An 11,420-nucleotide genomic window follows, 5' to 3' on the forward strand; every position below is an offset into this window, starting at 1 on the left:
ATGTCCTCTGCAGCCCCATCGAGGCTTAGCGCAGACCTTTCAAGCTGCGATATAACTCCGTTATCAAACTATGCAGGGGTAGATGTTGCTGGAGATGCTGCTCAGTCGCTCTCACAGCACAGGACCATGAACACATAAAGAGGTGCTAAAGGGATGGCAGTGACCATTTTGGTCCCTCCAGTAAACCTGCACATGCTGAGAGACAAAAATGTGCTCCTTGTACAACATTGCTCCATGTAGCTTTCTTTTCCTGGGATCCGGTTTCACCTGTGCTAAATATACATAGCTCCATTTCTACAAAGAGTCGCACTGTTGGAAACTACTAGCACGCACAGGTTTAAAATCATATAAATATGTCCAATGTTTAAAAATTACTTTCCTTCTCTATGCTTTTCTAAAGCTCTCACTATTTTCAGATCCTCTGCACAATTTTGAGATATGGTCTATACAGGCCATCATTAAGAATTAAATCTGTCTCTCTTCTTAGGATAAGCATGAAGCAACTGTCACAGCAATTAAGTTAGAAGGTCAAATTCAGAGCTTCCCTCAAAACTGCCGCAAGCTCACTTCCTCGGTATTTCTACTTTGTACGTGTTATTGCCACTAATACTCGCTCCGGAATCAAAACTGGGCAAACATGTGGAGTGGCTACTGCCAGGTTGAAGAATATGTATAGATTTGTGGGTTATTTCCAGATCCCATAGTACTGACTTGTATTTGCACGTGAAGCCCTCCCTGGAAGCGAGTTTCCTCGGATGCAGTTATACATCTGGGTCAATGAGAGCGGGTACACTTATTAAAAGCTTGCCACTTAATAAAAGAGGTTTGTGAAAGCTGTGCAGAGCCAAGAAATTGTTCAGTGTTATCTTGCGGTATTTTCTAGAGAAGTTATGAACATACTTGAGCTATCTAACACTGCTTAGATCATCTTCCTGTTGGAAATTACTCAGGCAATCGTATCATAAAACCTTCACTTAAAGCATTATCTACAGCTTTTTGCCTCACGCTCTATAAAGATAACTAAAAGTAAATAGTTATTGTCACACGTCAGATGTTATCCCACAGCACACATTTCTCACCAGCACACATTGTGTTTAATTGCAGGGCTAAAGCTTTTCCTTTTCCTCTCTTCTTCTTAATATATTTTGCATACTTATGTAATGCTTTAATAAGCAACCTTTCCTTCTACTGTAAAAACACGAGACAGAAAAGATGACAGAAAAATAAAAGGGGAAATGCATATAATTTCTGTCATCTTCTAAACGGAGAGCATTTTCATTAAAACCGACAGGCTGTCAGCTGTGACAAAGCCAAAGTGTTGAGCGTTCTGCCTTCTGTACTTCAAAAAGAGTTTAGAAATGCACCAGGATGGGGATCGACAAGCTCTTATTGCCCTGTTGATCTAGGGGAGTGCTTTCTTCTTGAGGCGCATTTAATTTAATCGCTCTTGCTTTGCTGTAACAAAGTCTAATTTTTTTGACTCACCTACTTAATATGCGAAATAAGGAGGTATTTTTTTTAAATGGAACACCCTTTCAGATAAACTGAAGCTCTTTGTTTGTTTGGCTGTTAGCAGGTTTCAAGGAAGGAAGACAGAGAAGCCTTCTTCACAACAATTAAAAAGAACACTGTCAAAATATAGTTCATAATTCCCATTTATTATTCCTCCTCAGTAGTGTTTGTATTAATGCCTTGAAAACTTGATTATAATAATTTCAGCACCTGATTTTCAGAGACATTGAAAGCTTACATCTTTTTTAGCTTTCAATGCTTGGTGCCTTTGAAAACCTGGTCCAATATCTGTAGTATGTATTTCATTCAAAGTGTTCAAAGGACGTTAGGAACCCTTATTACCTTTTGCCTTGGTGAGGCAGGCAAGCATAGTAACATAATACTATTTAAAATTTAAATGTTTTACAGAGAAGCTTACTGAGATATGTGGATCAATGTACGCAAGTCAGTGCAAAAACAGGGAATGGAATCCATAATTCGTTCCGCAACATCCCATCTGTCATTAATACACAACTTTGCCTCTCTGCAAGACTGAAAAAAAAAAATAATGTAGAGATTCAAGGACTAGAAAGACCATTAGAGTAATTTATTCTCACCTCTCGTGCCTCACCCATTAACTCCTGCACCAAGTCCGTATCTGGAAGTTAAGCTATAGCTTTTTTAAAAAGACATTAGTCATGATTAAAGATTTCTTGTAAGCAAAGAGCATGTGATACCCCTGGGTAAATTATTTCGATGGTTAATTACTCTCACTTTTGAAAGTTAGTGTATTGTTTGTGGTCTATCTGGCTTTGACCCCAGCTGTTGGATCTCACTGTGCCTTCATTAAAGATTTCCTCCGCAGTCAGAAATCTTTTGCCTATTTAAGTACTTACAGAACATGAGGAAATTACCTCTTAAACTATCTTTCTCCCTAATTAGTTACACAGATTGAACTTCCTAAATCATTTACTGTGAATTATTCATGTCTTGAAATATTCCTGTAGATTTTTCCCAACATCTTAACAACTTTTTGAAGTTCTTTTTCAAGTGTGGATCATGCACATAAATTCAGTAATGGTTCTGGTAACAGTGAATGAAAAATGTCATCACTCTCCTCCATACAAATTTTCCTTCCACTTACGCACCCATAAGTGGTCCTCTTATAAGTAGTCCTCTTATCAATGCTAACTTGCTCCAGTTGTTCGTTGCAAATTGTGATCTCCTAGAGAATAGATTTCCCCCATTCTGTAGATGCAACCTATTATCTGTCTGTCTTGACACTAGAATTGGCTGTATGAAAAACTACATACTCATCTCAGACCTCTTTATCACACAATCCAATCTCCCTACGCAACTCACCAAGCCATATCATCATTTGCCATTACACCAACATTTGAACGGTTTGCATAATTTATCAACATGTCTTTCCTTAACTAATTTTCATTCATTAATTGAAACTTGAAATTTCTGTCTTCACATTATCAAACCACTTGATTTGAAGATACTTATTTCAAAGTAGTAAGACCCTGAAGAAAACAAACAGGGAAGAGGGGGAGGAAACTGCGTCGTACCTGGGCATGACCAACCTGAACCAAGGGCCCTGAATCCCATGACATTTTAGAAACACACCCCTCATTTTACTATCTGCTGACTAGTGCCCTAAATAACCTAGTGACTTCTTTAAAGTTGAGCTGCATTAGCATATCGTGTGTTCGTTTCTCTAAGTGAGAAGAGGTCACATTAACAATTATGAAATTGTTCTTATGTAAGGTTTTTTATGCTTTCCATTAGACTGTATAATATCAGAGATTAAAATAAAATTTTACAGGTCTGAGTAATAAGTTAAAATAATTCTGTTTAGGTTTCCTATGTGAAATTGTTCTCATGTATAATTCATAAGAAAATGTGAACACTTTCCTGTCGAATTAGTGCATAATATTCTTGTATGAAAATGAGAATATTTTAAAACTGTAACATTAACTACTCTTTTATCATGTCCTTTTCCCCCAGCACGCTGCTAGTCTTTAAATAGGGGTAATGTTATCCTTAAGATGGTTTAAAAAATCATATTTGATTTTCACTTTGTTGGAAACACATCTAACGGCATTCTGTTATTGCAGTCTAAATTGGGTTGATAGAAATTAAGAGAACAGATGGCTCTTCTAATCGTGTGCCAAATGACAATATAGAACAAATAAACTTTTATCAGCTGTACTTGTTAGCTCCACTGGATCGAACTGCTCCTGCTAAGCAAGTTTCTAGTGTGACCCGTGCATGCAAGGGGAGAAACCTCCCCACAGAGCCAAAGTGGAGAGTAACCTATCACTCAGTTTTATAGCACTGCTACAACATCATTCTCCAAGCAAAATAATCTGCTGCTCTGGGCGTGGAAAATGTGCCAGAAGCAGCCATGCTTCAACTGTGCCCTGAAGTCACAGTCCTGCGAACACTTTCGATACACAAACCAAAGATTAGATGAGGGAAGAGAGGCGTGTAAGGAGGTAAGGATTTCACTTTTCCAAGCACCACTCACATAATGTACCCAACCTACACGAGACACCTGGGGTGTCGCTCACAGTAGGTGGTGCAGATGGTCAAAACATGACTACGCTCCTCTGAGCAGCACAACCTCCCCCCGGAGATGTAGCCAAGCTCACAGGCCCTACTAGCAGACCTTACAGAGGATAAAACTGGGGTTTTTTTTTTAGCTCCACATATTCCCTCAGCTGTGAGGCCGACCAATTGCTCCCTGCCGACGGCCCCTCTCCCTGGCTGGGACACAGCCTGCAGCTGACTGCCGGGAGACCAGGAGCGGGAGGGAAGCCACAGCACTGCCCTACAGCCCAAGGGCAATCAACTTCCATAATCAATTACAGGGAAATTAGCCCTCCCTGGTGTTACCAACTCCACCCTTCAGGCACATCTGCTGAAGAACCAAATACTTATTTGTGTTACAGGCCTGGTTATTTGCGTTGCACGGCCTGGTCTTTGTCTCTCGTTGATCTAAGTTTTGATAACTGGAGAGGCCACCACGAGCGTTGACTCAGTTTCTGGGAGAAAAATTCAATGGCAAAGCTTCTCAAGGGCCACCACAGTAGGATGTTACTCATGAGGAATTAAGGTATTTGATCTTCCTAGTTTTTTCCTGATGCAAGGAAAGAAATAATCACCAAAGCCCCAGGAGTGGTTGTCTGAGGCAGAGGAGGCTGCTGCCGCATTGGATCTCCTGTTCCAGGCTCTTCAAAGCTCGCAGAGATGTATCTCTGTCATAAGACTGAGCATGCAGGTCTGAAGTTTTCTTCAGTTCCACAACAGCCAGAGTTTTCCCTTTTCCTTCTGTTCCCCCCCACCCCGCCCCGAATTAAATTTGAGAATTTATAAAACAAGCCAGCAGCCTCACATGAGGCATTTTTCTATTTTATGTAGGCACGTAATCTGTTTTGAGTTCATTAAAAAATAACTGAGGTTATTTCTCTGTAAAGAGTTAATGATGTTTATAAACATTTTCAATCCGATGGCCTGACATGGTTCCAGTTGTAACACAGACGGATTCTTAACTTTGCAAAATTTTTATAGAACTGATAGCTCAAAACTAAGACAGATCTTTTCTTACAATGTCATTCTTTACTCCCCTTACCTCTTCTACCTCAGTCATCTCCCTCCTCAAGAAACATTTATTTTGGTGACAGCTCAGTCTGAATCAGAGGACACAAGTAAATCTGTTAGGGATCAGGTCACCCTGCCCCTCGGCCAGCGGAGGTCAGAGCTGCTCAACGTGTGGGAGATCCAATTCAACCAGCATCGCCATCTCTCTAAAATGCCAGGAGAGGAAAGGAGCAATGTCATGAAATATTTTTCCACTTGATCCTTGAAAGTAGAAAAGCTTAAAGAGGAAAACAGTTAACATAGGATTGCTTTTATTTTGGCACCTATATCTCCAAGGAATATTAGGGACCAACCATGTCTTTCTACTTCTCTCCAAAGAAAATGGGTTTAGTGAAATCTAGATACCGTCGTGTTTACTTCTTCGCTTACTGTCTCTTATAACTTCAGATTCTGCCACAGCTATATTTTCCAGATATCCCTTAATGTTTTGCATGCAGTATTACTAGCTAAGACAACAAACCTGCCTATTTCTTGCATATAGAACCATAAGATGAATAAAATAGAGAGAAAAAGGGAGAAAGAAACAAGGCGGGGGGGGGGGAAAGAAAAGAAGGAAGAGAGAGCGGGTGGGGGGGGGGGGGGGGGAGAAAGGAAGCGAAAAAATCCAAGAAAAATAAAGTGGAAGGGAGGAGGAGGGAAATGAAGCTTCGGTTTTGGCTTTATAAATTGAGCTGAGAGAGATTATCTGCTGAGTCAATTACAGCTTTACCATAGGAACAAGAGTTGTGGTACCGTGGTGGGTTCACATTCAGACAGGATGAGGCCCGAACACAATGCTCAGAAATCAAACAGGTCCTGAAAGCTGGTGGGATCTGTATTCATGGTTTTAGCTGCTTTAAATTCAACTGTAACATGAGTTCTTTTGTGTTTCTGTAATCACAGAATAAGGAAAGACATACGTGCATCAGTGCTATTCTATGCGCACAGCTATCATTTTCTGAATAAGTTGGGATACTAGGATAATGGCCATTCTGAAAACTAGATTGTTAGACAAATTACACAAATCAGAACACATTTTATTGCCCTCTCCATGTTTCTGAGACTGCAAAATTATATTTCATGCCAATTGTCCATACCAATTCTACTTATATTAAATACACAGTATTCAAGTTTTATAAAGGAGGAATAAATATGCTCTTTTTGTAGAAAAACATAAATAGATGCAGGACCTGTAGTTCTGTGGTCACAGACTCGGTTATGCTAATTGCTGCTACTTTATGATTGGATAGTATAAACGTGACTGATCACATAATGTTTATATTTAATTGTTCACCCTCTTAATCTTTTATGAATATATTAGGCATGAGTAGCTACAGTTATCTACCCGCTGTTGTTAACTGTCAGTCCTCCAGGATATTAAATAAAACTGCCATAAGCTTTAATACCGCAGTTTTAGATGATTTGGGTCCTTGCACACGTTGCTGTAGAAGCTGCTTTCCTTCTTTCAGCTAGAAAGAAAGCAGATAATTTTAAATCACTAGCTAGTTTTAGGGGCTCTGATTAAAGAGGATTCAGCTTTGCCCATGATATATGGAGCTGTCTGGAGGATTAAAATTTCTTCTCTCAGGCTTTTGCTGGTGCATCCCAAGTAAACACATAGCCTGCAGCTGACCAGTGGCTTAGCACAGATAAACTTATGCTTTACTCTTTACAATGTCAAGGAACATAACCCATCTCTCCTTCTATCTGCATGTAAATTTAAACACAAGCTTGTTAAGTAAAGGGAGAACCTCCATCTCCTCTGGCCTGAACAGCATTTGGTTTATGTCAACATCATCAAATGTGCACCTTAATAGTTTATAGCTTCGAAGTCATTGTCTATGCAGAATATGTACTGTTATAGCCAATATGATCAGAATAAATCACAGCCTCACATACACAGAATTACAAGTGCCACCGCCAGCACAATTATTTTGACTAACTGCAAATAATCAATATTATGCTACATTAACAAGAGCAGCTGCAGCTCTGTGGGCCCGCATGTTTAGCCACAATTATTCTGCAGGTAACTGTGAACATAATGAAGCATCTCAACCTGAAGGAACAGTTTTATGAGAAATTTAGAACAGTACCCCCTTCCCTTCATGAAAAAATCTATTCAAAGATTCACAAGACATCTGAGCATTCAGAATTTTGACTTAAGGGATAACTAGCAGACAAAGCCTCATGCGGTACGTTCTAGCATAGTATTTTCAACTAATGACTTATTTGGAGTACAAAATCAGGGAAACCTAAACAGGTTAATTTTGCATTTAGGGTAGTGACTTGGGAAGAAGATACTATCTTCCTCGATCAATTTGAAAAAGTAAACCATGCTGTCCTTTGGATAAAAATAAATATTCAAAATATTAACTGTGGGAGGAAGTAGCTCCACTAGGAATTAGAGCTAAATTAAATCATTTCCTCTGGAGACTCTTGGCCAGTCCCTTGAGGACAGAGTCCAGTGTTCAGTGAATAATTTTTAAGAGGAAGAAAAAAGCAATTAATGACTATCTTCCTTGATCAATTTGAAAAATTAAACCATGTTGTCCTTTGGATAAAAAAAATACTCAAAATATTAACTGTGGGAGGAGGTAGCTCCACTAGGAATTAGAGCTAAATTAAATCATTTCCTCTGGAGACTCTTGGCCAGTCCCTTGAGGACAGAGTCCAGTGTTCAGTGAATAATTTTTAAGAGGAAGAAAAAAGCAATTAATGACGTACATTTCTACCTTTCCAAAGAAGGCATCAGTGTTAAGTCTATGCAGTCACTTTCAACAGCTCTTTAAGAAATAAAATATTTTTTAAACTTCCCTTACCATTAGCTACATGCTAATTTTCCTCTAGAAACTTGTCCTCTATCATACACAGTAATTTCCACTCTGAACATACCCAGTTATGGAACTTAATGGGAGCCCACTTCTGTCACTGGTTTATGTTTCGCACAATGCAGGTGAGGCACAGAACCCCATTTCATGTATTTTGGGGTTTTAACTTCTTTCAGATCTGAGTACCACTCATATACTTACCATGTTTTAAAAATACTCTCCTGACAAGCTAGTCCCATCTTTTAGGACTTGATACACATTTTCCTCGGTATAGACACGTACAGAACCTTCATTGGGTTCCTATACAGCATAGCATCATCACAATTGATGAAGCAGTGTTTTAAACAGAAGAGATGAAACATCAGGATGACAGTACTAAGAGCAGAAATAGGTAAAGACTGTTTTGTACTGCATAATGAAGAAAATATCTCCTGCGGACCCTGATGCAATGAAATTACCCCATAAAGGAATACTAGAAAAATAGCAACTGAGTATCATACAAGATAAGTCACACATATAATCAACTTTGCTGGGGAAAAAAAAAAAAAAAAAACCAACACAAAACACACTGATTTTAAATTGGAATAACTGCAAGCCATGCCTGAGAATCCGATCCCAGACTGTATTGCATCATCATACAGGGATTTATCATGCATGCAGACCTCACTTTTTGTGGGTTACAAAGTTTTAGAATTCTTACAACATTTCAGTAACCAGAAACACTTTGAATGTGTGTTACATTACAATGTTGTAAGCAGATACAGCATTTCTGGGGCCCACCATTTCAGAAGGATGTGAAGGTCCTTAAATGCATCCAGAGGAGGGCAACCAGGCTTGGTGACAGGGCTGGCAGGCCTGGCCTGTGAGGAGCGGCTCGGGGCACTGCGGCTGAGGACTCTGGGCTTGTCTGGTTTGGGGAGAGGGAGGTTGAGGGGCAACCTCATCGCTGTCTACTACAGCTTCCTGAGGAGGGGATGTGGAGAGGGAGGTGCTGAGCTCTGCTCCTGGGATCCAGTGATAGAATGCGTGGGAATGGATCAAAGCTGCATCAGAGGAGGTTTGGACTGGACATTAGGAGGCATTTCTTTACCAAGCAGGTGGTCAAACCCTGGAACAGGCTTCCTAGAGAGGTGGTCAGCACCCCAAGCCTGTCAGTGGTTAAGAGACATTTGGACAACGCCCTTAATAACATGCTTTAACCTTTGGTCAGCCCTGAACTGGCCAGGCAGTTGGACCAGATGGGCATTGCAGCACCTTTCCAACTGAAATAGCCTATTCTATTCTGTTCTGTTCTATTCTATTCTATTCTAATCATGCTCTTTATTTTCTGTACTTTGTCAAGGTAGGCTCTTTGCTGACATCTTTGGCAAACTAACTTTTTAGGAATAAAAAGCATTCAGTAAATATAACTTTTCAGCATGGATTAAATTCACGGTGTGATTTATGCTGAGCATCAACTCAAGATTATGGGGCATTTCATTCCAACTTAATTTCAAAGATATATGTGAGATAAAACTAGGAAGGATGTGTAGTTCCAGACCATCTTATAAAGATTACTTTGATTCTGTACTGTTTCTTTTCTTAGATTGGCAGCACAAAAAAAATCATTATGAGTACAACAAGCGTAATTCCTTTAGAATAACTGTAAGTTAGGTTTTTTTAATTGCCTTCTCTGAACTGCTCAGAGCGCCATGGCTTGGGAGCCTTTCCAAATATCAGGAATGTTATGCTAATAGGCCCAAATACATTTCTTAGGTAATTTTCATCATTTGCCTATTTTTAATTGCTTGGGAAATTGAGGCACTGTAAAGCTAATTGATTTGCCTAATATTATCTTGTGTGTTTGTGGCAGACTTAGGAATCCTGTATCCAGGTCCTGGACTTTGAATTTAAAAGCATCCTTTCCTACTCTTTATTTTCCATGCTGTGCCTGAAGATCTGCCAGATACTATTCAACCCTTTGTGCAGGTACAAAACAAGGACACAGTTTGAATACGGAAATCTTTATGTATGAGCTAAATGTTACTACTATTCTACTAGTTCAACTGTCAGAGTGCTCACAAGTGCACGGTACCTGTTTTGTTTGCACTGTTGCTCATTTTGTATGAAGATTTCAGAAAAAATTGTTTTTAAAATATAGCCTTTTGTCAGACTAATATTTCAGGCAAGCCTGTTGTAAGCATTCTTCTGCTTTTCCTGAGCTTTTCCTCTACTTAAAGACAGAATTAGGTCTGCAAATGATGAAAAGCATCTATTTTGTTAATGTTTACAGCCCTGGTTTAGGGTTGCATTGCACCATTTATTAAGCAATGCGAGCCACTATGAGGTGTTTTTTGTATCTTTTAAATGATGAGTGTTAAGAAAACAGAGGTGTTTTAGAAAAAACTACTGCAAACTCATATTCTAAATACTAGAATTTGTCTGAAAGTCTCAGAAATTATTTTTTCCACTTCTAAAAGAAGGAGAACAGCATTAGATTAAAAAAAACCCAACGAAAGAAAAATGTCAAAGCAGACAGAGATCAGCATTGCCCGGACCCTAAGCAGTCTTCCTGAGCAGTCATTCTCTCTTTCTTTGTCAACACAGGCCATTAAAGAACATTTTGAGTCAGAGTGACCTTGCTTGTCAGCATAATATGACATTAGCTGAGATGGCCTTGACCACGCTAATAACATTTATACATGAAGATCTATATAATTGACATTTCTTGCATTCCCAGAAAATGCAAGCAGCATAAAGTTGCCTAAACAGGATTGACCTGACAGAAATGCCTACCCATGTACAGCACGTTCAGTCCATCCAAGATGCGCAGAATCTGAAGTGAGTACTTTGGACCGATGACCGGTGCAGTGCAACTGTTGTAGCGTACACAGCGCAAGTCAGACACATCCATGACCTCTTGCACAACTGCAGACGCAGAACAACGTCAGGCAACTGTACACACAGAATTTGTCTTTAAAGGATTAGCACATGGGGATAAAATACACCTTTAAGTAGAGGAGCATTATGAAACATGTGTATCTCATATATATATATATATGTGTGTGTCTCGCTTACGCCATCAGAACATGGCTTAAAAGGGATTTAAAAATCACATACCAGTGGTCTGTTGTTCTTACTTGTGCGTGACAGTTGCCTGAAAAGAGATGTGACTCCCTGTACACAGTGCTTTAAATGCATAAGGCATAAAAGTACTCTTTTTTGGACAAATTCATCTAAAGTAAGGATATTCACCCGATTTGCTTCAATGTACTTCTTTTTCCTGAGAAAAAATAGTGTAGTTTTGGGGACTTGACAATTTACGTGAGCATTCAAAAAATCCTAGTGTCACTTAGATAAGAACATTTAAAAATAATTACCCCTATTTTTCAAAAACAGGCAGCAAAAAAGTAATGAAGAAAAAGTTCTGAACTAAAACTGTTTTTCTTCTCTTTTCTTGATATTCAGCTTTAA

At 39.2% G+C, this 11,420-nt stretch overlaps 1 protein-coding gene across 1 annotated transcript in view; it reads right to left on the minus strand.

Moving 5' to 3' along the window:
* Positions 1 to 10,874, minus strand: part of LOC104165819 (Down syndrome cell adhesion molecule-like) — a gene marked incomplete at both ends in the record, with an annotated part of 91,480 nt that extends 80,606 nt beyond the window's left edge. The window contains one exon of the mRNA XM_009705571.1: positions 10,743 to 10,874. Coding sequence (XP_009703873.1) covers positions 10,743 to 10,874 — 132 coding nt within the window. The remainder of the gene's footprint in view (positions 1 to 10,742) is intronic.
* Between the last annotated feature and the right edge of the window lie 546 nt (positions 10,875 to 11,420).

This window comes from Cariama cristata, unplaced genomic scaffold, assembly GCF_000690535.1.
Source record: "Cariama cristata isolate BGI_N322 unplaced genomic scaffold, ASM69053v1 scaffold468, whole genome shotgun sequence".
In the NCBI taxonomy this organism is placed as follows: domain Eukaryota; kingdom Metazoa; phylum Chordata; class Aves; order Cariamiformes; family Cariamidae; genus Cariama; species Cariama cristata.